Below are 27838 nucleotides of genomic sequence, written 5' to 3'. Positions count from 1 at the left end.
GACCGGAGACACTTGAACGTCACACAGAGTCATGTGATCCAGTGTTGACAAAACCAGTGGAGCCTTGAACGCATCGTTTTATTGTATTTAACCTTTATTTAACAGTGAGAGTGTAACAATGTGTGTGTGTGTGTGTGTGTGAGAGAGAGAGAGAGAGAGAGAGAGAGAGAGAGTAGGTGAAGAGACCTTTGCATAGCGCCCTAATGCAGATAGTGACCATTGGTCAAAGGCCTCCTGCAACACATACACACACACACACACACACACACACACACACACACACACACACACACACACACACACACATTGCGTGTGTGTCCACAGATAGCAGCAGGTTAAACATTAACGTTGGCCGGCTTGTAAAGCTAACACCAAGACAGTGAACCTTTGGAGTTTGATATGATGTGATCACACACACACACACACACACACACACACACACACACACACACACACAGAGGCCCCTGATGACACGTGAACACACACACACAGTGTGTTCAGAATGACACAGCTCTGATCGGAGGAGGTGATCTCTGAAATTGCTCAGGTGAGTTTATCTGCTTTTGAATCAAAAGTTTTTAGTTTCATTAATTTAGAGAGAGAGAGAGAGACAGAGAGAGAGAGAGAGAGAGAGCATGTGAAGTAAGTCGTTCATCTGCTCTCTCTTCTGGTGTCTGATGAACAGCAGCTATCTGAGAGGCTAAAGCTAACTGAACAAACAGGCCGAGTAGAGAGAGGAGAAGTGAACGTCTCTATCCGGCTGTCGCTGCATAAATATAATATGAAGTATTCAGATAGTTTACTGCAGTACTACTCCATTACACACATACTCCATTACACACATAATCCATTACAAGTCCTGCATAAAATTACTGTTTTAAAAAAATGACTTAAAGAAATGTACACTTCATGTTCTTCGTGAGGTTTGATAGTTAAAATAAAATGACCAGACCGCAAACTGTTCAAAGTAATTATATAATAATAGTAATAATAATAATAATAATAATAATAATAATAATAATAATAATAATAATAAAAACATACAGACTGTCTTTGATGCCATTAGTGCTTATTATTCCATTTTAGAGTCAAAACTCAAAACAGTTATTGGTTAAAACTTTATATTGACAATATTGATGAGGGAATAATACAAAGCATCTGTGAATAAAGCTGTTCTCAGAGGATAAGGTGGCTGGGTCCGCCACATATACACACAGTAAAAAAGCACAAATTGTGTTTGTTTGTTTGTTTGTTTGTTCAGTCATGAAGACAAAGAGAGTTTCGTTATTAAGTTTGTTTTTCTGCTCGTTAAGATTTCTTCAACTAAACTACAGACTGCTCCTTTAATCTACAGACTGAACCTTTAATCTACAGACTGCTCCTTTAATCTACAGACTGCTCCTTTAATCTACAGACTGAACCTTTAATCTACAGACTGCTCCTTTAATCTACAGACTGCTCCTTTAATCTACAGACTGAACCTTTAACCTACAGACTGCTCCTTTAATCTACAGACTGCTCCTTTAATCTACAGACTGAACCTTTAATCTACAGACTGAACCTTTAACCTACAGACTGCTCCTTTAATCTACAGACTGCTCCTTTAATCTACAGACTGAACCTTTAATCTACAGACTGAACCTTTAATCTACAGACTGCTCCTTTAATCTACAGACTGAACCTTTAATCTACAGACTGAACCTTTAATCTACAGACTGCTCCTTTAATCTACAGACTGAACCTTTAACCTACAGACTGCTCCTTTAATCTACAGACTGCTCCTTTAATCTACAGACTGAACCTTTAATCTACAGACTGAACCTTTAACCTACAGACTGCTCCTTTAATCTACAGACTGAACCTTTAATCTACAGACTGCTCCTTTAATCTACAGACTGCTCCTTTAATCTACAGACTGAACCTTTAATCTACAGACTGAACCTTTAATCTACAGACTGCACCTTTAATCTACAGACTGAACCTTTAATCTACAGACTGCTCCTTTAATCTACAGACTGAACCTTTAATCTACAGACTGAACCTTTAACCTACAGACTGCTCCTTTAATCTACAGACTGAACCTTTAATCTACAGACTGCTCCTTTAATCTACAGACTGCTCCTTTAATCTACAGACTGAACCTTTAATCTACAGACTGAACCTTTAATCTACAGACTGAACCTTTAATCTACAGACTGCTCCTTTAATCTACAGACTGAACCTTTAATCTACAGACTGAACCTTTAAACTGGACCGATGTGGTCTCTCCTGGTCTCACTGATCCACATCAGTCCACCTCTCTTTAACGTGTCACTGTTTGTCTCTCAGAACGAACAGAATCATGAACTGTGTAAAGAGTTCTGTGGACCTGACGGTGCTGATGTGAGAGCTGATCACAGATCAGTTACTGGTCAGTCACAGTGTAGTGTAGCATGTTAGCTTGCTAACACGTGCTAATTAGCATTGAACACAGAACTGTGAAGCCTGCTGCTGCCTGTGAAGATGAAGCTGATGAAGATCAGTTATCAACCAACAAACAGGAACAGAGCAGCTGGTCCGGCCCGGTGACGGCCCGGTGACGGCCCGGTGACGGCCCGGTGACGGCCCACGCGCAGCAAGGAATTCTGGTCCAGATGTGGACCGACTGGAACATGTTGGTTGAAATGCATGCTGGGCATCGTAGGAGATAACCTCACAGCTGATTGGATGATGCGACTGAAGGATGATATTTAAATACATGTGATCAGGTCAGGATCAATACACTGGATTGATTAGTGAACACACTAGTTTATCTGGTTCTGTGGAAGCTCTGTCATGGCAACAAAGAAAGAAAGAAAGAAGGAGTTTTATATTATTGTTGTTATGTTGTTATGATTCACAAAACAATCTGAGAACAAAGTCAGGATACAGTGAGAGACAAAAGAGGACATTTAAAATGATTTAGCAGAAAGTTGAAGCATGAATTCAGCAGGTGACAGTGTTTATAAAACACAGGAGACAGTTTTCTGTCTTTAGACTTTGTATTTCTGTCTTTATTTCTCGGTCTGGAGCCACAGTGAAGCTTTGAGGACAGAAGATGTTGTTATGTTGACTTGACTTCAAATTCTTTGAGTCACGATTGTGAAAACATATTAAAATGTTTCATTCAGTTTCAAGTCAAACGTTTTGATGTTGAACCTGAGAACGAATGTGTGTGTGTGTGTGTGTGTGTGTGTGTGTGTGTGTGTGTGTGTGTGTGTGTGTGTGTGTGTGTGTTGAACGCCCCTCTGTCAGCAGTATTGATTGGTGGAGTCCAGCTGCCTGTTTGTCCAGCAGCCGACTCTCAGGTCACCTGAACCGCTTCACCTTTAAACCGTCTGCACATCCTGTCTTCAAACGCTTTCAAATTAAAATTCTTTCTTCATCTTAATCTTCATCATGACCTCTCTCTGTTTTCTTTTGTCTCTCGCCCTCTCTGATGTCAAGTGCTCATCTCACATTTTCATAAAATAGAAAGAAGTGTGTGTGTGTGTGTGTGTGTGTGTGTGTCGGCTGTTTAGCATTAAACTGATTATATCAACTTGTCTGAAGGATCAAAGGGTTAGCTTGCTTTAAGTAGCCACATAGCTCTCTCTCTCACGACTGTAATCAAACGAGCAGCGATCGGGCCACCGAGCTCGGAGCATTTCATGAATAAATTCTGTTTCCTGTTGGTTTAAACCGTTTAACAACGTTAAACTTGGAGTGACTTATGACGACTCTGTTGTATTTTTACAGTTCAGTCAAATCTTCTGCCTTTTTGTGTCACGTGGTGTTTTGTTGACGTGATGCACCACAGCCCAAAAATACTTTTCCCCATAAGCTTCCAGTGTGAAAGAAGCGTCTGTAAAATGGTGCATGAATTGTTTTTTGCGTCACAGTCTCTATAGGAGCTAGCCAGGCGCTACACAGGAAGTTAGCCTGCTCGGCTGATGGACGTCTCTGTTGCTCATTCAGGTATTTTCGTACCTGTCAGTCGACCTTTATTGGCTTCACTGAGCAGCTTTCACAGGAGTGAGCGGGGCTCCGCCTCCAACGCTGTGTCAGATTTTTTGACTCCTCACAGATGTGTAGTTTTCAGTGATGTCACTGTCTCTTAAAATAGTGACTAGTGAATTTGTTGGGGACTATTTTCAGCGGCGGATTAATCCACATCAGGTGTTCTGCTGAGTGTTTGTGGCAGCAGGACGGTTTGTGTTTGAATTCACAGTGTACAGCATCGACTGAGTTCAGGTCTTTCTATCGTTTATTAATTTGACAAATATCAGGAAACACGATGTCACCGTGGAGCTGATACCTGGTCTGGTACCTGATCATTGCCTCTTTGTTGTTCCACAGGGGTAAAAACATGGTGTCTGTTACAGGATGTTTGATGAATTGTGTTCCCATAATTCCTGGTGTGCCTCCAGTCAGTCAGACTGTCGAGCTGCAGCCTGTTCAGAGTCTCTGTCAATGATTACAGGACAGACCTTGACCTCTCTGCAGCTCACTTCAAAACATCGCTCGGATCTGTTGTTCAGAGCAGGAAAACAGGAGGAGGAGCAGCAGAGTTCAGCTCTGTGAGGACGCCACCGAGGTCGCCGCTTTTACTTTATTCACCTTTATTCAACAGCCTGTTCACACCTGCTGTTACCATCCGTCCTGAGTGATCCAACAGATTCCATGTTTTTAGACAAGAAAAGAAGTTCATGTAGAACATTTGCTGAATGAACAAGAAGGTCCAAATAATGCAGAATGAGTCAGAGACAGAGTTTCACAGAGTTTATAAAGTGTCTCCAACTCAACAACTCACTAAACTGACACATTTGTTAAGGGAGTCTGGGGACTTTCTCCACGGGGACAAAGAAGTCGCCTATATTGTTCCTGTTTAGTGTCAACAAAATGTCGTCTTCCATCATATTTGTCGTAACTGTTTCATAAATTTTATTTTCGCTCAACAACTCTTAAATATATATGATATGAATGTCTTTGTCAGCAGAAATTTATAATGTCAACATCTATTCTCTCTTATGTTCTTGTTTTCCAGCGAGCACCCCTAATTTCCCTGATTTACATATCGCTGTCAATCACACTCAATGGAATCCAATCAGAAAGCAGGCGGGGACGGACTGGCGGGGACGCAGAAGGAGGCGGCGCTGCGAGCGCTCATGCAGCGCACAGGATACAAACTGCAGCAGGTAGGAAGCTTCTTCTGAAACTGAATCCAGATGTTGGGTTAGTTAACCAAACAGCCAGTGACTGGTGGACCCCCTCAGACGTTCAAGTGTCCAGATGTTGATCTATTTTTGTAGAGTCTGTATGTTTTTCTAACCTCATGATTTCTGTGTTCCAGGAGAACGGCCAGCGGCGGTACGGCGGCCCACCGCCTGACTGGGATGGTCCGCCTCCAGAGAGAGGCAGCGAGATCTTTGTTGGGAAACTACCGAGAGATCTGTTTGAAGACGAGCTGGTTCCTCTGTGTGAGAAGGTGAGCAAGGCGGAGAGCTTTGTTTGTCCAGGATAATATCATGGATGTTGTTCTCACGTCTTCCTGTCTCCAGTTTGGTAAGATCTACGAGGTGAGGATGATGATGGACTTTAACGGCAACAACCGCGGTTACGCCTTCGTCACCTTCAGCACCAAACAGGAAGCCAAGACAGCCATGAAGCAGCTCAACAACTACGAGATCAGGTCCGGGTCTGCTCGGCTTTTAATCCCTCAAACATTCATTCTTAATGGTTTGAATCTGATCTCATCACTGCGCTGCTCTCCCTTCTTTGCAGAAATGGTCGCCTCCTTGGCGTCTGTGCCAGTGTTGACAACTGTCGTCTGTTTGTGGGCGGGATCCCCAAAACCAAGAAGCGCGAGGAGATCCTGTCTGAGATGAGGAAGGTCACTGACGGGGTCGTAGACGTCATCGTGTACCCCAGTGCAGCCGACAAATCCAAGAACCGAGGCTTCGCCTTCGTCGAGTATGAGAGCCACCGGGCGGCCGCCATGGCCCGCCGCAAACTGCTGCCAGGTACAGGCCAAAGACCCGACGGTCGTCTCGACAACACTTGTTTGTTTTTCCAACTAAGTCATGTGAGAATTAAGGATGAGTCAGTGCACCATTATCTCCATCTTATTGATACATGTTCAACAGTGTGGATTATCCACACCCATGTGTGGAGAGAGCAGGACTCAAACAGGAAGTGGGTGGAACAGACAGGAAGTTGTTGATTTAAGGATGAAATTGATGTGGTTTGATCAGAAGTTTCTACATTTTTGTACTAGAGTAAGATTTTTACAAACTACAATAAATAAAGTAGCTCAGTTACCTGATGAGGATTACTCACTCCAGCAGAGTACTCGTCCAACCATAGTGACATCACAGACTACTCGCTGGTGTTCAAGGACACCGTGAAAAGTGATAATCATCTGCTAACCGTCACACTGACAACAAATCATAACTCCACATGGACTTCTTTCATTTATGAGACTCAGTCTGCAGCCACGCTCGCAGCTCACTGCCTGTCTTTAAAAGCTAAACCCAACAGTCACACTCAAGTAAAAGTAAAGCTTTTGTGATAAAATTTAACTTTAGTACGAGTGAACGTCAGCCAGTTCAAGTTACAAGTTAAAATAAGTAACTGATACATTTGTTATAATGGAATTTGTTGATAAAACACATTTTAATTTATAAATGAAAATAATGAATAATCTTTAAATTTAGATTTCAAAACTGTTGATGTTTAGCAGGTCACACTGACCATGGTCACCATCTTGGTTTAGCATGTTAGCATCAGATATGATGATGATGATGATGATGATGATGAAGGTCCATTCAAATCAACTTCATTCATATAGCAATATGATGGTTTTGCTAACAAGTTATTTCAGATGCGTGAACATTAAAACACCTCGTAAAAATTAACACAACATCATCAAAAATGTCAGTCTCCTTCGTGTTATCACCAGCCAATCACAGCTGCTGTCACTGGGCCAGTGTCCAATGGCAGAAGAGCTCTGATGGGTGTGATGATAAGATTAGAAAGAGTGATCAGTGTTATCAGAACCACCATAAACACAGTCAAACACCCATGTTTCAGTCTGAGCGGGCCAGAAAACATTTGTTAGTCCGTGATAACGAGGCTGTCAGTGATAAGATAGAGACGAGGTTTATTGGAGGAAGAATGTTTGTGTAACATGAAGTAGTGACGGGAACGGCAGTTCTTTTTACTGAACTGAATCTCTAGAATCCGTTCAGTAAAATGATTCGTTCAAAAGATTCGTTCACCGAATCGTTCAGTGCTCTCCAACTCCCTGAACTGATAAGCAGCCAAACGATCCGTCATTCAGTTCATGATTCAGCCCTGAGGTTCATGTTCACTTACTGAGGGACGGTGCACAATCATTCGCGGGAGACGCAGTGCTGCTCTGAGTATACATGCACTAAAATTATTACACGGTGAAAGTGTCCTCTGTGCACAGTAAAATCACTTAACATGATGCTACACGGATGTTAGCAACACAGCGCTAATTTTAGCAGTATGGTAACTGAATGTGAATCATCTCCTCTGCCCTGGCTGAGAGACACAGCACCACTTTCAGCACAGTGCGTGAGCGAGAATCGCGTCCTCAGCGTCAGTTCTCTGCCTGCAGTAGGTTCATGAATCATGAACAAATCACAGCGTGAACGTGATTCACGTCCTCACAGTTCTCTGAGTGAGTTCCACTCCCGGCCGGCATGATCGCAGCTGAGCTCAACTCAACTGAGAAAGGAACGAATCAGTCCGTGAAGTGATCCCGTTCACTTCATTCACTGAAAAGATCCGTTCGTTCAAACGACACGTTCGTGACCGACACAACACTAACATGAAGCCAGGCAGAAAGAACCGGAGGTGCTAAGTCACCTGGTTCTACGGTTCTGCTGGATTCCTGCCAGACATCTTTCTTTAGTTCAGAACTTGCTGTGATCTAAATAATTACTGCTGAGTACACTTTAACTAGAGCGGAGCAACCAGGTGGAGTTTAGATTCTCTGCCCGAGCCCTGATCCTGATAGTGGCAGGAAATATCGGTCAATTTTTCCCACCACTGTCCTCGGGTCGGGTCGGGTCGGGTCGGGTCGGGTCGGGTCGGGTTGGGTCGGGTCGGGTCGGGCTGGGCCCTTGATCAAGCGTGTGCGTGTGTATTTTGATAACTCAAAATAATGACTATATTTCCAGCTAGGAAACGCGCAGCTCTCTTCTTCCTCCATTGTTGTTTGTGTCACTGCGTGGTGTCACACGTGACTCGTCCTCATGATGAAAACATGACTTGTTGCATCGTGACATCACTCCCGAGACAAAAATATCGTCCGTTATAACAGCCCACATATTTAAAAAAAACGTCGGTTTAAATTGGGCTCGGGCTCATAATTACAGTTAATGTGTCGGGCCGGGTCGGGCTTGGACACAACGTGCACAGGCTCGGGTCGGGTCAGGCTTGATTTTTTGGGTCCGATCTAAGCTCTACAACCAGGAGGCAGCAAAGTAGTTCCACAGGCTGTTTTAATGGCATGCAGAACCTTCAACCTCTGTCCACTGGACTGACAGTACTTTAGAAATTCCATCTTATGAATGCAGCAGAAAATGAACAGAACTCTGACCCAGAAACAAAGATTCATGTGTTCTGTGTGGCCTAGTTTCCCGTTTCTGATTATTTCCAGTGGAACTTGAAGGCCACATCGGGTCACAGCATCACGTTCATAAACAAAGACAATGAAGACGAGATGAAACCGACCTGTTCTGTCTCTCTGCCAGGTCGGATTCAGCTGTGGGGTCACGCCATCGCCGTGGACTGGGCGGAGCCTGAGGTGGAGGTGGATGAGGATACCATGGCGACGGTCAAGATACTGTACGTCAGGAACCTGATGCTGCAGACCACAGAGGAGACCATAGAGAAGGAGTTTAACAGCCTCAGACCAGGTGATTCTACACAATCCAGCAGGCATATCGTAAAACTCTGATGTCAAGTGTGCTTGAATGCACCATAGCGTGATGGATTATTGAGTTTTGAATCTCTGCAGATAGATTTTAAGCAAAAGATTTAGTGATTTGGGATGTAAAGTAAAGACTTCTGGTGTACAGGGATCCATTTTAGGACCATCATGATTTTGAACACTGACGCTCCAGGAGGCTGAAAAAAGACTTTATTTTACAAGTGAGTTCATGGTGTGTTCAGGTGCAGTGGAGCGAGTGAAGAAGATCAGAGACTACGCCTTCGTCCACTTCACCCAGAGAGAAGACGCCGTTAACGCCATGAACGCTCTCAATGGAAAGGTCAGACTGATCAGAGAACAACAACACATTCTGACTGTTAGGACAGAAACACTACGGATACGTAATAGCTTATAAAGTAGTTCAAGTGAGGGTAAACGTTTCTGGCTGAACTGTTCCTTGAAGTTTTGTTCTCCTCCCTCCAGCTGGTGGATGGCTCTCCTATCGAGGTGACTCTGGCCAAGCCGGTGGACAAAGACAGTTACGTCCGTTACACCAGAGGCACCGGAGGACGGGGAGGATCTCTGCTGCAGACCGACTACACTGCCTACACCCTGGGACAGGTACGAGTCCCGCAGGACACCGTCCTCGTCCCAGAATATCTGAAGTACAAGAGCGTCGTCATGGATTCAAGAGAAGAATTCACAGTTGTCCTCTTGGACTTTATCACCTGTAATATTTGTGTCACTTAAAGAAGCTCTGTGTGGGTTTGGATGAAACACAAACTCCATCAGTGAATCAAGGATCTGTTCTCAGAGATAGATAACAGAACACTGTTTGAAGCTGGAAGGGTGGCAGGGTCCGCCACATATAAATAAAGTCGAACAGTATAAAGTGTGTTGTCCTTTAAGGCCAGTTTGGTTAGTTAGTTTGTTTATTGGCCAATGAAAAGCTTTCTCTGCTCATTGTCATTTCTTCTCCTCTACAGACTGAATCTTTAGTCTGCAGACTGCTCCTTTAATCTACAGACTGCTCCTTTAATCTACAGACTGCTCCTTTAATCTACAGACTGCTCCTTTCTTTATTCTTTCTTTAAGAGGCTTCATCAGTTTTCTGGCTGACAGATAAACTTCTGTAACATCAGCTGCAGTGCGTCAGTGACTGATGTGTTGATTGAAGAGTGACTGTGGTGAACAGCTCCATCTAGTGGCCAGTTTAGTTCATTACACCATACAGAGACAGAGAGGCAAGTTACTGATGTGAATAAAACAACAGATAAAACACAGGAAAAACACCGATGACCCTTCTTGCCCTGTCTGTGTCTCTAGACTTCTGTCTGTCAAGATGAAGTCACCATCATTAGAGTCAGAGGGATTCGAGGAACATGAGCGTCTGTTGAGACTCATATTCCTAAAGTTAAAGAAGCTGTCTTCTCTCTTCAGGTGTACGACCCGTCCGCGGCGTACCTGGGCCCGCCCGTGTTTTACGCCCCTCAGGCCTACACCGCCATACCAGGTCAGTTCCGCTTCCCGCCGGCCAAAGCTCACGTCGGAGGCCGAGGTTTGATCAGGACGCCGTCTGTCAGAGGTGAGGACAGTCGTCTCTGCTGATCCACGCTCAGACAGACGGAACTTGACCGTCAGCGGGCTGGATGTTTAAACACAGATGGACGAGGAGCTCACACTCAAACACGATCCACTATTTTAGTTCAGATCATAAACTTTACTGCCGGCATAGAGATCCTCTTCACATTTCATGACTTGTACAACAGTGTCAGACTTTTGATGTGGCTGAACACGAACCTCCTGGTCCTGTGTGAGTCTGAGCTCCTCCACAGCTGCTCGTCACTGAGATTTAACATTAGCATGAGTTTTAAATCAAACGGCTGCTGTCAGAATCTCCTGAAGCTCCCAGTTCGATTCCAAATTCAGATAAAAAGTATCTTCATTGAATTGACTGTTCACTAAACCCCGCCCCCAAACTGCAACTGTTGTCCACTCACAATGTAGCCACCAGAACTAGTACCCGCAGGTGTTCAGGTCACAACAAGCTAACGTTAGCAGCGCTGTTATGTTACTCGATCAGCTCTCGTCCTCCATCCACAAGAACTGAAGCTAAGCAGCTAAACAAGATGTTGTTCCTGATCATACAGAATTTATCAGCGGAGCTAACCAACTCAATGCGGCCATGCAACCAACCGAGCAGTGACGGCAGCAATGAAACAACAATGGCTCCTCCAGAGGTTAGTGTAGCTGCTGTAGCATCAGTTCTGAGTTTATCTCACTAAACAAGTACAGAACGAGACGGGAGGCTTTTCTCTCTGCTGTCAGTCACAGTTTCCAGCAGCTGCTTTCTAGATGGTTCTGTGCAACAAGACATCTGGTGTTAGCGTTAGCCTCATATATATCATAGCCTCAGATATTTAAGCTCTAAAGTCAGTGAAGTAGTCAAACTGATGGTCACCTGCCATCTGGACACATTCTTTAACATGAATCCTGGTGTTGAATCTGCCACAGTTATCTTTGAAAACTGTATAACATTATTTCACTTTATGCTCTGAAAATATTATCGTCTAGAATTAGAATGACCCTCAATAGAGTGCACACCTCCGCCAAGGCCCAACAGTCCCCGTTAATTCCATGAAGCCTGATCCACTATCAGATAAAACATGTTAAATCCACTAGAACTGGATGTTTGTTTGGATCCAAATCAGAACCACCTAAACATACCTGATTTTTATTTGTCCAGATTCATGAATTATTCTCTAATAACTGTGGAAAACAAACAGCCTGTCATACAATATTTAAGAGAGTGACAAAACAGCACCGGATGTCTTTATCTGGATCAGCACCACTTAATGAGGTCTGTTCTGGGCTGAGACTCATCGTCCCTCCAAGTGTGATGGAAATGTGTTGTGTAGTTTTTGTGTAATCCTGATCACAAACCGAGCAACAAGCTGCATCTTGTTGCATTAATAATTAACTCAGACAATGAGAAAATGTAAATAAATACAAACAAGCGTACGCTCTCAGGACCAGACGGCAGGTGGACTGAACGCAGAGCAGACAGGTGTGTGGCCTGAAGCTCACCTGTCTGTAGTTGGCCATCAAACAGGGACAGACTGGGTTCACCTGTAGTGAACCTTCTGTCCACCAGGGGCCGCCATCAGACTGCATGAGAGAAATCACAAAGGTTAATGTGGCTGGAGGAACTGGAAGGTGTGCAGGTGTGGAGACAGTCACTGGGAGGGGCGGGGCTAATGAAACAGTCAAATCATAGAAATGATTTTGTGACTGAACTGTTTGGAATCAAGATCCAATCAGACACAAAGAATGTTTGGATGTGTCTCCAGTATTGTTGTTAAGAGGAATCAAACATGAACTGAATCAAATAAAGACTTCTTCAGTTAATCAAACATCACACGTGAAAAAAATAGAAAAATAAATGACCACCGACTCGACTCAGACTTGAAAGTTAAAGACTTCACTGACGTCTTCATGTTCATTTTGTTTGAAGTTTGCTCTTTTTAAATGATATTTTAATCCGTATGTTTTTCTACTAATTTTTTAATGAAGGAAAAACTAAGAAATAAAAATGTTTTGTGTGTTCATTTGACCACATTTATTAATGAATATCAATAATTATAATACAAATTTAATTAACTATCAGACTTTTTGAAACGTTTAGATATGAAGACATAAACTGAAGACAATGGTGCGTTCAGACCAAACACCAAGAGAACATTTGCCTCATGAGTTTGATTGCAGGATTAGTTTGTGTTGGCGTTTCTCAGCTGCACCCAGCTGGACGAGGCCGACCAGGCCAGGTGTCAGTCTGTCCATCTGTGTCCGCTGAATGGCAGCTTTTTAATAAGTGTGTCAAAATCAATAAATAGTAACTGCGAGCAGCAGGTAGACTGGATCAGTCTGAACCCAGAAACAAGAGATTTCTCTGTGATCTGAATAATTAAACGGATCAGAAGCTGAGGTAACATTATGATGTCGCCTGTAAGAAGCCTGATTTGATGCTTCTTCAGGTGTTTCGGCTCGGATCAATCAGGGCTCTGCTGTACTGAGACAAATGTTCATGAGTTACCAGGTAGTCCAGCTCCCTCGCTGTCTTCCCTCCACAGCAGCTCTTTATTGTCCGGTCTCAGTATAGTCGACGTGTCTTCGTACAGCTCTGGGTGTCTGCAAACAGCCACGACTAGAGAGTACTATCCTCTCCATCCTCCTTTGTATGTAATCCTAACTGTTGAATCTTGAATAATACGCTTTGTGTTCCGTCTGAACGCCTCATCACACTGCAGGACTTTGGGGGGGGGTGTTCCTGGACTTGAGACTTGATGAACCTTAACTCGACTCGACTCGACTCAATTCCTTTAAAAACTGAAAATCGAACTTACTTGAGACTTGGACTAAAGATCGCATGTCTGAACCTGGAGAGAATGTGCAAAAAATTATGGTAACTGTAAAAACAATCATGGAGATTTAAAATGCTCAGCGAATAGGTAGCCTCACCATTACCATGACGACCACTGTACCTGTTCACTCTAATTGTCTCTGTGTGATTCTTCTTCCCGGTTGATTTCCGGTGATTTGATTGATTTCACTGCCTTTTCGGTCTCCTGTAGAAATTTACATGACTGTACCTGTAGGGGCTGCCGGGGTGCGGGGGCTGGGTGGGCGGGGCTACCTGGCCTACGCTGCCGGGGTCGGAGCCATGGGTCGAGGCAGCGGTGCTGGTGGCGCCATCTATGGGCTGAAGGGGGACAAGCAGGCGGAGGAGAAGCTGTACGACCTGCTGCCGGGCATGGAGCTGACCCCCATGAACCCTGCTGCCATGAGCCTGAAGGCCGCCACCATCAAGCCTGCACCACAGGTAACAGAGCACACCTGAGAACCAGACAGTTCACAGTTCACTGGATGATGAGCTCTTGTTTTTGTTTTTTGAACATTTTCATCAGTTTTATCATTTACCAAAGTACTCACTGAGAACTCGGACCACAGTCTTCTGTTTGATGAGCTGGATGGAATCAATCTGTCTGTCTGTCAGGTTCTGGAAGAGTTGTGTCAGAAGAATAACTGGGGTCAGCCCGTCTATCAGCTCCACTCAGCCATCGGTCCAGACCAGAGACAACTCTTCCTCTACAAGATCACCATACCAGCTTTGGCCACACAGAACCCAAACATGTAATGATACTGCTGTTACTGCAATTAATACTGTGACTACTAAGAACATCTCAGTGTCAGTTGATCAACCATCATTTGTATTGAATTCCTTGATTCATTTATTAACAGAGACCCAACTTTTCCCCCATGAGCAAGCACAGGTGACAGTGACGAGAAAAAACTACCAAAGTCATATTACATGTCATCTGTACACCTATATACCGTCTGATTGGTCGTCTGTCTCTGCAGTCATCCCTTCACCCCTGCGAAACTGTGTGCGGCTGTCGAAGAAGCTAAAGTCCACGCAGCCGAACACACCCTGCAGACACTCAGCCTGCAGACAGAGGGCGCTGCCGATGCCAGCTGTGCTACTGCTGCCGCTGTGGCTTCAGTAGCATTCCCAGGTATGTGAAGGTCCGTACCAGCAGAAACTAACTTACTTTACTGAAAACAACTAAACTTGGTCAGATGCAGATGGATGAGAGGAAAACAACATTGTGCTGTCTGTACGTAGTGTGGGAGTGTCCTTACATAGTGTGGGAGTGTCCGTACAGAGTGTGAGAGTGTCTGTACAGAGTGTGGGAGTGTCTGTACGTAGTGTGGGAGTATCCGTACAGAGTGTGGGAGTGTCTGTACGTAGTGTGGGAGTGTCCGTACAGAGTGTGGGAGTGTCTTACGTAGTGTGGGAGTGTCCTTACAGAGTGTGGGAGTGTCTGTACGTAGTGTGGGAGTGTCCGTACAGAGTGTGGGAGTGTCTTACGTGGTGTGGGAGTGTCCTTACAGAGTGTGGGAGCGTCTGTACGTAGTGTGGGAGTGTCCGTACAGAGTATGGGATTGTCTGTACGTAGTGTGGGAGTGTCCTTACAGAGTGTGGGAGTGTCTGTACGTAGTGTGGGAGTGTCCTTACAGAGTGTGGGAGTGTCTGTACGTAGTGTGGGAGTGTCCTTACAGAGTGTGGGAGTGTCCGTACAGAGTGTGGGAGTGTCTGTATGTAGTGTGGGAGTGTCCGTACAGAGTGTGGGAGTGTCCTTACAGAGTGTGGGAGTGTCCGTACAGAGTGTGGGAGTGTCCTTGTGGGTCTTTGACCCAGCCAGCCTTCATGAGGTTTGTTAGAACTACGTGAGCCCAGGTGTGAATGTTTGATTGGGTGGGTGACAACAACACTGCTTATCACCCACCCACATTGCAGTACTGAGTTCCCTCCATCAGATGTCTTAGCAGTCATTCAAAACTGCACCTCCCCTCGAGTTAGTTAGACCTGAAGAAGCCCTTTGGATGAGAGGTGAAACATCTTCAACAAACTGAAACACGTCCTGTTGACTACAATACAGAACTTAAAAATTGCAAACGTGGTGTCTTTTTCTGAAAAATATCTGTATGGGCGATGACATCACAAGCGTGCCTGTTGTCACTCGACTCCGCCGCCACTGTCTTCTTCTTCTTCTTCTCTGTGTTAGTGGCAGAAAACCAACTCTTAAGTGGCATCGTGCCACCTACTGCATCATGGAAATAATTGACTATAATTTCATCATCACAGTAATAATAATAATTGAAATGTTCCTGTCTCGGCATGATGATTATTGACTGTCCCTTATCAAAAAACACATCATCAATAACCAACTAACACAAGGTCCAAACTGAAAGACTTCCTATTAGAACTTCCTGTCTCGTCTCTCTCCAGGTTACACTCTGGCGAGTCCGGCGTCGTCGGCTGTCGCCTCCCAGCTGAAGCAGGCAGTGACTCTGGGTCAGGACCTGACCGCCTACACCACCTATGAAGGATACCCTGCCTTTGCTGTGGCAACACGCCACACTGACGGATATGGTGTTTTCTAAAAGAACGAGGAAAAACACTCGTAGCTGAGGACGCATTCACACTACACTTCTCTCTGAGGGCATTTTAAATCAACCTGTGTGAATTTTCTGATTGGTTGACTGGAACAAAAGGGTTTAGAATTAAAGCCTTGTTGTTCACAAATAGTGAAGTGTGAATGCACCGTCATGCTGCTGGCTGCAGGAGACCAGACCTGTGTGGGCGTTTGTCTCGTCAGACATGATTAGAAAACCGCTGCTGGAAGTTATATCGGACTTATCAGTCGCCCTGAAACAAATTCCTCACCTGTCGCACCTTCACCAGTCTCACTTTGTCTCTGCTCTTCTACCTGTGTTTGAATAATGACTTCATATATATCTGTAATTGCTTTGTGATTGATTAGCTGGCCTGTGATTGGCAGTGAATTAATGTTTTGATCAGCTGATATGTTTTTGTTGTTTGCATGTTTCTAGTATGTTTACAATATTCAAATGAATCAGCTTAGTAGACTTTGTTATGTTATCCTTTTTTGTAACCCTGCATTATTATCTTTAACGGGGATTTGTAGTCCTTTTGAATGTCTTACACTTTTAAATGCAAACCTTAGGTTTGCACTGTTTTGACCGTTTCAGATGTTTGTTTTTTGTTCCAGCAAACAAAAGTATGAAAAATAAGACAAAAGACTAAAGTCTGCTGTGGTATCTGAGGTATTCTGGACTTTGTTGTACTTTAAACTGCCAAGATTTAGTTTTCATATCTTATGCATCTTGACAGGAATCCAACTGAACTTTCTGTCATTGACATACGAGACCAATGATTGGACTAAATGTTGGCTTTATTTGTTTTGACATCATATCTGATGAAAGCAAGAATACACAGCTCTCCCTCCATCTTGTGTGTCCCTGTAGAATCACTGTTGGCGTGACAGTTGCAAAGTTAGCATTAGCACCCTGGCTACCGTCCAAACAAAACCAACAGCAAGAATCCCAGCGTGCTCTGTAAACCCTGATCTCAGAGCCGTGAAAGGTCACAGCTGGTTTTAATAAAAAGAAGGCAGGTTTTGAAGCGTTGCAATTCCCGGTGTTAAGAGGAAACACATATCCCTTCAGTTTCTATTACTCTCCCTCTTCACCTTCTTTTTTTTAAACAGTCATTCCAGTTGTTCGACCATTACCTAGGGAGAGTGACAGAGAAAATCAATGCCAATATTTGCTTCCTTTGTGTTAATCTTTATTATTCTGAGAAAAAGAAGACTATGTGTCGGAACTGAATGTCGTGGTGAAAGTTTGGTTTATAGAGGATCAGTCTATATGCAGATGATGTTACACCATGACATCAGGATTCATGCAGATTGAGAAGCTTAATAAAAGTTGTCTATTGCCAGTTTAATGAAAAGTCAAAAGTTACTTTCTTTTGCTTTTTGAATGTTTTATTATAACTACCTGCCTGGGTCTGTCGAGCATCTTTGATGACATCTATCGAAATCTATTTAAAGAAAAAGGCCTGAATGGAAACCTCAGCTGTTGAAATGCTTCAGATCGTCACTGCTGATATTTCTTTACCACGTTTCAGAATTTCATATTAACATTGTTAAAGTCCAGCCAGCCCAGTCTTCTCTGGAATTTTTGAGTTTAGCACCAAAGATGAACATCAGTATTTAATGATTCTGCAAACCCCTGATCACGTTCAGAACATTCTGTCTTTGTCGAATGCAAACTTTTTTAAACTCTTGAAACAATATCTGTGTGGCAACTTTGGTGGCTCAAATAAGGAAAATTGGAAAACATTTGCTTAAGACACCAAACCAAAGACTTCTGTTTCACTTCATGATGGTTGCAAATATTACAGTAATTATAAACTCATGATTGGATTCATTGAGTAAATCAGCTGCCTCATAGTGGTCGCTGTGAGTACAAGTCATGATGTGAACAAGTCGGAATCTCGTCAGCAGCAGATGATTCCGTCCAACTTGATATTTGTTTCTTGAATGTTTCCATAGAGTTTTACGTTGACGACACGTGCCGCTATCTGAGCTGTGAACATGCCAAAGCAGAGACAGTATTAAAGTGTGTGAAGCACTTAGAACTTATTTTTATACCAGGAAAAATAATTAATATCCAGACGCTATTTGTATAGAGTTATTCTGCATTCTCTTTGCCTCCGTAATTGACCTGAAAACAAGAAACATGTGGAAGTGAATCAGTGCTAATCAGTGATAAACAGAGAGGATTGTGGGTAATGTTCATGTCATAAAGGAAACGGCTTTGATTAACGAATTGTGATGTCTTATGATCCAAAATCTTTTTGAATTAAAGGAACTGACAAAAATCCACTGTGTCTGTGTTATTTTCCTTTTATTACATCGTACATAGTGACGTGACTGTTGTTGAGCGTCAGAGAGCTGCAGTCACTGCAGACAGACTCATCACAGCTGCACAGAGGAAACCTTTGGTTGTGCTTCTCACTTGGCAGCATTAAAAGTGAGAACACTCAAATGTCCATCTGACAAATTGGATTTTCGGGTTCACTGACCTGAGACCGTCTGCACAGAGTTTATTCACCCACCACTGATAAAGAATGTGCATTTATTAGATAGTGATTAACTTCCCTGTTTGAGTAAACACCGTCCCTGTTACTTTTCTACTGTTTGTTCTGGTCACTGCCCAAATACAGTCAACAGAAGGATTTCTCTTTTGTCTCACACACAAATTGTAAAGTGTAGTTTTGTTCTCAGAGTTTTAAGAGTTAATCTTGCAAATTTGAAATATCACAACTAAAATCTCATCTGTGTCATCATCCAACCTTCACTCAAACTCTCTCACATCTTCAGTTTAACATGAGACCACAAAACCCCCAACATGTTTGACAGATGAAACGTTTTTCCTCTTTATATCTCAGTCACAGTGAGCTGTTGACAGACATCTGGTAAATCTTCACAACACCATCAGCAGCAGCTCCAGTTACACTGTGTGTTCTGTTAATGTTAATTAATAATGTATTAATGAAAAAGTCTTCAGCAGATCATCAGCGAGACATTCAGCTGCAAACAATTTCCCCCCGGGATCAATAATGTTCTGGTTTCCCGTCAGCTCTCTCATTGGTCACACGCTCGCGACCTCCTCTCAGTTACATCTGTAACTCTGGTTCAATGAATACAAAACACCAGAATCAACTGAACGTGTCATCACAGGTTAAAAAAGTGGATTTAGTATTCACTTAGAAGCATTGCATGCTAGTTAGCCAGGCACTGCTAGCCTGATGTTCCACAGTGAGTGTGTGTTGAGCACAGTTAGCAACTTGTTAGCTTCCTCGCCACCATGTCAGTCAATAGCAGATTAGCTGGTCCAGTCCAACCATCAGCTAACGTCCCACGCTGATGTTGCAGATCTTGCAGCTGGGGTCTTTCTTGGCGTTGACAGTGGACTGGCTCATGAGCTGGTGACCACTGATCCGGGTCACCGTCCCTAAAGACAGATCCACTGGCTCTGTGTAGATCACCTCTAGGATGACGTCCTGAGCATGGCAGAAAGACAGCGAGCTGTCCTCCTCCACAGTGCAGCTCAGGAAGCAGTTGTTGGACCTGTCCAGCACCGGCAGCCTTCCTTTACAGAAGGCGTCTCCTTTGGAGCCATCAGGAGCCAGGACCAGGATGACGTAGTGGTACGATGTGTACATGCAGTAGAAATCCCCAAAGTAGATGTTGGTGTTCTGGTTGAAGAGGAGGTCTGCTTGGATCTGTGCAGAAACAAATAAAGTGTCAGAATCAAAACTTCAGCCTCTAATCTAACGACAACTCTTCATGAAGTCAAACGCCTCAACTCTGGACAGATAGCTTGACCTGTTGCTGTAGTAACCGCTAACTGCTGCTAACCAGCATTTCACAATGAACACCTCTGGACCGGGGCCACAGAACCCAGCTTCTGAGAACTACGGAGGACAGTTACAGTACCAAGGTGGTGTATAGACAGATGCCATTTACGCTGTTGCTAAAGTAACTGCTGAATGTAGCTACAAGTCGTTAGCTCATAGCTGTGTAGCTAACAGTTATAAAAGAATCCAGCCCAGTATTACTCCCTGGTCTTCTGGCCCAGGTCCGGCTGAGTCCACTGGGAGTCACTAGCTCCATGGCAGAGGATGTACCGCACACTCAGCGCTATCCATGATCCATCACATCCATGACAAGTCCCTCCCCAGAAACACCAAACTATGCTGAAGCAAGTCCATTCACTGTTTCATGAGCCTGATTTTAGGACCAGATCCAAAACCCATGGACAAACTTTTGATTCTGTATGTTGTTCAGAGAAACTAGAATCCAGTGGAGCGACGTCAGCGCGTGTGAGGCTGTGAACGGTGCGGATGAACAAATCAGAACCCACAGTCTACCTGGAAGCGGTAGGGTCCATATGGGGAGTCCTGGGGAGGTTTCCCCGTGTTGAACTCGGTGTTGCAGCTGAAGAAGAGTCCCTCCAGTTTGCCGCTGATGGGAGAACCGTGACTGCCGCTGTTATCTTTAACCACCGGCAGCATGCGACGACATTGAGCGTCTCTGGAGCGATACGAGGGGCTGTTCAGAACACACAGGGGGTTAAAACACAGATCCCAGGTGGACACACACACACACACACACACACACACACACACACCTGTCCTGTTGGAAGTACTCCTGCTGCTGGTTTCTGTAGAAGACAGTGAACGGCAGCATCCTGCCGGCGATCGCCTCGGCTTTCTGCAGCAGCTGGTTCAGATGGACAGTGGAGTAATCTGCACACACACACACACACACACACACACACACACACACACACACAGTTCAGTTCAATAGAATGATATGATTCCAGGAGGAAGGTGAAACACAAAAGGCAGGAAACAAGAACAATCTCAGAGCAACAGAAAGTGGAATGTTTGGTTTTCATTAGCATGAGTGCAGACGACTCTCAGCTCGTCAGCATGATCAGCTAAAAAACAATGATGAGCTTCTGTTTGTAGCAAATGGAAATAAAACATTATTATTAGATTGTTCATTAGGTTTACACAACATAAAAATCTTCATCATAAAGGATCAGGTCTATTATTGTGAGTGCATTATAGATTTTCTATCATTTATTATTTATTGTCAAACAGGCAGCAAATTAAGTGTAAGTGAACACAACGTGGTGAGTTCAGGTGTCGGACCCGCGGTGCAGAACTCGATGATCTCGCTCCACTGAGACACGACGTACTCTCCGTCCGGCTGTTTGGCGGCAGTCTGGACGGCCACCGTGTACTCCGTGCGAGGACTCAGGAACCAATGACCTCTGACCGTCATCGGGAGGGGAACCGCCTTCGCCACCAGCTTCGTCGGGACGTCCTGAAAAACAAAGATGCAACTGGTGGTTTTTGTCTCCGTCATCTCCATTCACGTGACTGTGAGCTCAACGGAGATAAACAGGTGGAGCTGATTCTCCAGCAGCTGCCATTAAACCACAGAAGAAGAAGAAGAAGAAGAAGAAGAAGAAGAAGAAGACAAACCGCCTGATGAACCTGATGGAAGTCATCAGTTGAACATCCTGTTGATTCTCTCTCGTAAAGGTTTCTGTCCTTAACGTTACTGTTACAGGGCCGCGATTACCAATGAAGTGTACTTGAAATTAATTTCTTAAGTATTTAATTTATCATCATTGTGAGAGTCCTCAGATTTAAAAATGAAATCATTATTGGATTACTGTCGATGGATCGCATCGTCTCTCAGGACCGCAGCTGTTAATCTGTCTCGTCCTCAGAGTCGCTCAGCTTACCTTGTGTTTGAACTTGTTCTCCTTCTTGTTCTCCGTCTTGTTGAGGTCGATGAAGTAGTGTGTGATCCGGTCTCGGCCTCTGCTCTCCATGTCCCAGCTGATCTTGAAGGAATCGCAGGTGATGCTACTGATCCTGATCTGCTGAGGAACCGGCAGGTCGTCCACGTCCCCGATGCCGCTGTCTGCTGACTCGGTGCCTGGAAGAGAATCACATCACCTCAACACACGAACACTCAGACGCTGGTTTCACATGTTATTGATCAAACTGTCAGATGATTCCGGATCATTTCACTGTAAACTGGATGTTTCTCGTGTTGAACCAACGTGACCTCTGCAGATTAAACCAGTCTGAATAAAGCACATACAGTAAATGATCATCCATGTTAGATCACAGTACGTTTTAGGTATGATTTCAAAAGCAATCCAGGCAATTCCTTTCAAAAGAGCCCAGAACCAGGTCCATACTGTGAACATGTCCAGAACATCTGTGGAACTGTGAAAACGTCTGAGACAAAAATCAGTTCAGCAGATCAAAACCTCTCGTCATCCGTCCACTGTGAGGCTCACTGATGATGTAAGAGGATTATGTCACAGTCACCACTGTGTGTGTGTGTGTGTGTGAGTGTGTGTGTGTGTGTGTGAGTGTGTGTGTGTGAGTGTGTGTGTGTGTGTGTGTGTGTGTGTGTATGTGAGTGTGTGTGTGTGTGTGTGTGTGTGTGTGTGTGTGTGTGTGTATGTGAGTGTGTGTGTGTGTGTGTGTGAGTGCGTGTGTGTGTGTGTGTGAGAGTGTGTGTGTGTGTGTGTATGTGAGTGTGTGTGTGTGTGTGTGTGTGTGTGTGTGTGTGTGTATGTGAGTGTGTGTCATGTCATGATTCATGTCATGAACCGTCAGAGTCACGACAGGAAGTCCTGCTGCAAAAACTTCAACACCTCAAAACTTTATTGATCAACGAGTTCCATCGACAGGCCCACCTGGTTTATGACCACTGATGACATCACATCTGCCTTTTGGACACTGACAACAATGACATTGTTTAAAATATGACATTTTATTATCTCTCTTGTTTTCCCACATTTATCTTTGTTCATGTTATTCTTGTTTATTCTTCTGTTTCAGATGTAAAAGAATGCATCAGTTACTCTTACTTGTACTTTTGATACTTACCTTCATCTGTTATCAGTTACTTAAAGACTTTTACGTGGTTACTATTCACATGCGTGACTTTCACTTTTACCAAAGTAAAATTTCAACACCACATCTTTACTTTTACTCAAATACAACTGTTGGGTACTTCTTACAACACTGGATGTTAGCGTGCTAATGTTAGCGACAGAGCTGCTCATGTGACAGCACATTTTGTGACTGTCAGCTGGCGGTCGACTCTGCTGGTACGACCTCATGTCATGACATCATCTTGACATCATGGTGACATCACGTGTGTCAGCTGTGGAGAACACAGTGAATCAGCAGGTTGAGTGCAGACAACAGTTTGTCTGTTCACCTTCAACGGAAACAGAAACCTGCCATGATGATGACGGAGTTTCAATTTAAAGTATTTTATTTAAACTTGAATTTGAACATGAATCACAATCAGAATTCCTTTATTGTCCCGCAAACTGAGACATTTTTTTGCCACAGAAGCAAAAGGACAGTAATATTACAAAAAAAATAATAATAGTAAAGAATAAACCATATGATAAAAAGTTATGAATAAAATAGACATGTGAAGATGACGGTGAAGAGTTTCTGTATTCATCCTGCTCTGTATCTGTGTCTAACTTGTTTACCTCCTGGTTCTATTCACCCTCTCTCTCTTTCTGTCTCCTCGTCCCTCCTTGTGTTCGGAGGACAAAAGGCTTCAGTCAGCAGAGACGCTGAGACCTCGCAGGCTGAACAAGGAGCCTGTTGAGGAGGAGGACGCTTCAAACTGCCAGCGTAACTTCTTGTTTCCACCCGAATCTGATGTTTTCTCAACGTGAACAGGAAGCTAAAACTCTGCATCAGGCGCCGCACGAAGGACAAACCCTGAACCTTTTTAATTTAACAGTCACACTCCACTTTGTGCTGAACACTTGTGGAGGTTCAGGTCCTTCACTGAGGTAAAGGTACGAACACTATACAGTAAAAATACTGAACATTTACAGCCACTACCTGCAGGTGTAACTGTCAAGCTGACAAAGCTAACGTTAGCATGCTAGTCACAGAGGTGGCACAGAGTAGAGCTCTGCTTTGGGATCCTGCAGGAACCAAACTAATTATCAAAAATTCAATAGAAGCTCTCGTGATTGTGAGCTAACGGGAGCACAAAGGCACAAAATCAGTGCAACTCATTTGTCGGAGCAGGATGTGGAAAACTACGAACGAGTATCAGGGCTGAGAAAAAAAACTGAGGACTTTTGCACTTCAAGAAACAAGTCGACATTTCAAGGTTAAAGTCAACCTTTTTAGACTTTGTGGACAATAATGTCACCATGTTGTCCAAAAAAGACAGATAGTTCGAAAGAGGAGTAAAAGAATCCATCTTTGTCAAACTGGAACGAGCATCTTTGAACAGAGGAGGTGGACCACCACACTGTTCACCACCTACAGTGCAGTACTCAGTTCTCTCCACAGACAGCTCAACAACCATTCACACCTGGACTCACCTGGACTCACGTGGACTCACCTGGACTCACCTGGACTCACCCGGACTCACCAGGATTCACCTGGACTCACCTGGACTCACCTGGACTCACCTGGACTCACCCGGACTCACCAGGACTCACCTGGACTCACCTGGACTCACCTGGACTCACCCGGACTCACCAGGATTCACCTGGACTCACCCGGACTCACCAGGATTCACCTGGACTCACCCGGACTCACCTGGACTCAGCAACCCACATGAAGGCCAGTTTGACCAACCACCCTAGAGGCCCTAACGACTCTGACACTCAGAGCTCTCTTGTGTCCTTAATGTCTCTGTAAGGACACTCCATAACAACGCTCCCACACTCTGTAAGGAAACTCCCATACAGAGTATAAAAGCCTTCTCAGTGTGAAGGAATAGACGCTTCACCTCCTCCATTCACTGACAGGATGGAGGGAGGAGGAGGAGGTGAAGCGTCTGCTGATTAACCACAGTGATCGGTGGAGATTCACCAGACTGAAGCTGCTGCCACTAAAGATCCTGACATACAGCAGGAAGAGAGGAACCTCGTCACCTGTCCAGCTCTGTGACTCACCTGCAGTCACTGTGAACATCATCATTTATCTGAGCATTATTGACAGCAGGATAAACAGAGACGGATCTGATCAGCTTAGATTTACTGAGAAAGAGGAGGAGAGAGATGAAGCTAAGGTAGATATCAGCTACAGCCTGAGTTGGACATTGATGAACAGTCAGGATGAGACACACTGAGAGAGGATTCAGTAGAGTCAGATCTAAATGTACAAACGACTTTAACCCAGCATCCAGATCACTGTGAGGCCTTCACTGAGCGCAGGAGTCCTGAAACTCCACTCTTCCTGTGATCTATAATCCTTCACGTGCTGTGTGCGAGGCTGATCCTGATGCTAATCTCTGCTAATCTGCTGCAGAGTCTGTTAGCCGCTGCTCTGCTTGGATCAGCCTCAGTCAGCTGGGATGGAAAGTAACTAAGTGCATGTTCTTAACCCTCGTGTTGTCCTACAGGTCGAAAATGACCCACCACCATGTTTACCAGTGGTGAAAACCTGAAAATGATCAGTTTCAGCTTCCAATTTGATGACTTAATACGAATGTATTCGTATCTCAATTAATAGAGAAGCTGTTATCATAGCTAGCTGGATAGATGCTGTGGCTGTTGACTGTGATTGGAGGTGCTGAGTCTTCACTTCTCATGTCGCTTTCTACATCTACTCCACAAATACTTTACTTTCATCCGACTACTTTTTATGTCTACATTTAACCGTTCTGATTTAGAGAGTTTACTCACAGAAAATCTGAGAAGTTCTGCTGATAAAAACGTAGCGGGCTTCACTGCTTCACTCTGTCCTGCTTTAAGATAATAACATGAAAACACGATGAAATGGCTTTGACAGAATTAGATGAATAGAGGAGAGGATGTCCAACACGCGCACACCACCCTGATGAATAAAGTGCCCTTTTCCACAGAACCAATGAGTTTTGGGGGTTTAACATGTGACAGCAGCTGTTTGTGTGAATCTCAGCATGGCAGGATTCATCTGAACAACAGAATCAGCAGAGCGACGCAGGTTCTGCTCGCTCCGGAAAATTCAGATTTTGGAGTAGGATCCAAATCACCAAGTAGGTGCAAAAAGAATTTGTACTTTTTACTTAACTGTACTTTAAAAACAGTAAAACAAGATATCTGGACATTGAACTAATGCCAGACATCTTAAAATATGATCGAAAGTTAATGAAGAAAGTTTATTAGTGGATTAATAAACAACATCATCTGTCCTTACACTTCTGATTAGCGTGAAGATTAACTTCCCAGACAAAGAAAAACCTCCTGAAGCAGAAAGATGCTGCATGTCACTCCCCTCTCTCTCATCCTGTTTACAGTCATATCTCAATCTGTCCTGTCACTAACAGGAGCCTGCTGGACACCAGTTTTCAAACTGAGTCAGGCCTGCTTAACTGGAACTTAATGTTACTTTTAAATGTTCCTGCATAATAAATGGAAAATGAAAAGAAATAAAGCCATATAAAGGCCAAAAAAGGAGACAGATGTCGGCACAAAACCACTACAAAAACATAAGAGTGTGACTACAGACGGATTGTAGCGTCGTCACTGGGCACAAGTACACCAACACTGTGGCACACACACACACACACACACACACACACACACACACACACACACACACACACACACACACTGGCTGACCTTCCCTGTCACACAGCTGCAGACTCTTCAGCTCCACACTCGGGCTGCTCTGCTCCATCACGATCACAGCGAGAACAAACCAAATGTCACAAACAAGATGAGAACCACCCGGGACGCCGCTGGAGGATCTGCTGCCAGGCTTCAGCTGGTTTTCATTCAGACTGCTGCCTCTGTCTGACTGCACCTCTCTCTCTCTCTCTCTCTCTCTCTCTCTCTCTCTCTCTCTCTCTCTCTCTGTCTCTCTCTCTCTGTCTCTCTCTCTCTCTGTCTCTCTCTCTGTCTCTCTCTCTCTGTCTCTCTCTCTCTCTCTCTCAGTGATGTCACAGGATGATCGAAGAGAGAGAGAGAGAGACAGAGAGAGAGAGAGAGAGAGAGAGAGTTACATTTGTTTCTACTTTGTTAAGGGAAAATTACATTTAAGCAGCTATGATACATATTTTTGTAATAAGAATATAAGTACTGACAGTTTTGTGTGTCTGTGACAGTGATGAACCTCCAGCGAGAGCCACCAGAGGACGCTGTCACACCAACTGCAGCATGAACCATTCAATACTTTAAATTAGATTTACATTGAAATGCTGCATATTTTAAATCACATCAGTAAAAATAAACCTCCTGTGTTAAAGTGTTTCTGTGGTTTTTGTATCGAGATACAAAATGAGACTGACATGAGAGTACCGGAGTGATGTCATCATCTGTGGATTAAAACATGTCAGCAGGAGGAGGAGGGATTACAGGCTGCTCTGAAAAGTGAATTAAACTAGAGCTTATATAAGAAGATTAACTACAGAGACCAGCCAGCAAGGGAAACACATTTGTACTGCCATACTAGTGAGGACCCTCAATGACGTAATGCATCACAGGAAAGAAAATTAAAACTCAGTCCTCCTCTCCTCCTCCTGAGGATATAAAGTCCTCCTCTCCTCCTCCTGAGGATATAAAGTCCTAATAGTCCTAATAATATTTTGCTCTGCTGCCAGCAGACTTTTACATGTTCGTGATTGATTACAGCAATTTTGAGGAGTGTACATCTTCAGTGACATCATATATCAGCAAATGCACACAAAGTTGCCAGAGCAAAACTTGAAGCTGGTATCAAGGCGCTAAAGCGGAGACATCAGCCAGGACTTGAGACAGACCTCAACACCAACAACAGCAAGGATTCATGGCAGGAGGTCTAAAACATCACCAGCTCCAGAGGACAGGCCACCGTCAGTCTCCATAGCAGGTATGAGAAGAATCCTG

The 27838-nt window shown here is 44.1% G+C and overlaps 3 protein-coding genes across 6 annotated transcripts in view; 1 reads left to right on the top strand and 2 right to left on the bottom strand.

The window, feature by feature from the left end:
* Positions 1-8893, bottom strand: part of prkg1b (protein kinase cGMP-dependent 1b) — a 58810-nt gene extending 49917 nt beyond the window's left edge. The window contains exon 1 of the mRNA XM_037081878.1: positions 8764-8893. The gene's annotated coding sequence lies outside the window, so the exon portion shown is untranslated. The remainder of the gene's footprint in view (positions 1-8763) is intronic.
* On the top strand, positions 408-18272 carry a1cf (apobec1 complementation factor). 3 transcript variants are annotated; one of them, XM_037081889.1, is made up of 13 exons: positions 408-547; positions 5045-5195; positions 5351-5485; positions 5559-5689; positions 5782-6020; positions 8784-8948; positions 9205-9302; positions 9446-9583; positions 10403-10547; positions 13618-13841; positions 14016-14152; positions 14381-14535; positions 15813-18272. In XM_037081889.1, exons 2-13 carry the CDS (start codon positions 5094-5096, stop codon positions 15965-15967), a joined length of 1824 nt encoding a protein of 607 aa, XP_036937784.1. In that variant the 5' UTR covers positions 408-547; positions 5045-5093; the 3' UTR covers positions 15968-18272. The 3 variants fall into 3 exon arrangements, with proteins under 3 accessions (XP_036937784.1, XP_036937783.1, XP_036937785.1); XM_037081888.1 differs by having other exon boundaries at positions 13594-13841; XM_037081890.1 differs by having other exon boundaries at positions 13594-13841; positions 14381-14545; positions 15813-15950.
* Positions 18273-18281: 9 nt separating this feature from the next.
* On the bottom strand, positions 18282-26849 carry LOC119010048 (phytanoyl-CoA hydroxylase-interacting protein-like). 2 transcript variants are annotated; one of them, XM_037081901.1, is made up of 6 exons: positions 26594-26849; positions 21719-21915; positions 21117-21291; positions 20588-20705; positions 20328-20508; positions 18282-19679 (listed from the first exon to the last, which is right to left on the bottom strand). In XM_037081901.1, the coding sequence occupies exons 1-6, from the start codon at positions 26649-26651 to the stop codon at positions 19305-19307; spliced, it is 1104 nt and encodes a 367-aa protein (XP_036937796.1). In that variant the 5' UTR covers positions 26652-26849; the 3' UTR covers positions 18282-19304. The 2 variants fall into 2 exon arrangements, with proteins under 2 accessions (XP_036937796.1, XP_036937797.1); XM_037081902.1 differs by lacking the exon at positions 26594-26849 and adding an exon at positions 25676-26297.
* Positions 26850-27838: the final 989 nt, after the last annotated feature.

Source organism: Acanthopagrus latus, chromosome 20 (assembly GCF_904848185.1).
Source record: "Acanthopagrus latus isolate v.2019 chromosome 20, fAcaLat1.1, whole genome shotgun sequence".
Taxonomy (NCBI): domain Eukaryota; kingdom Metazoa; phylum Chordata; class Actinopteri; order Spariformes; family Sparidae; genus Acanthopagrus; species Acanthopagrus latus.
This window is presented reverse-complemented; position numbering and strand designations above follow the sequence as displayed.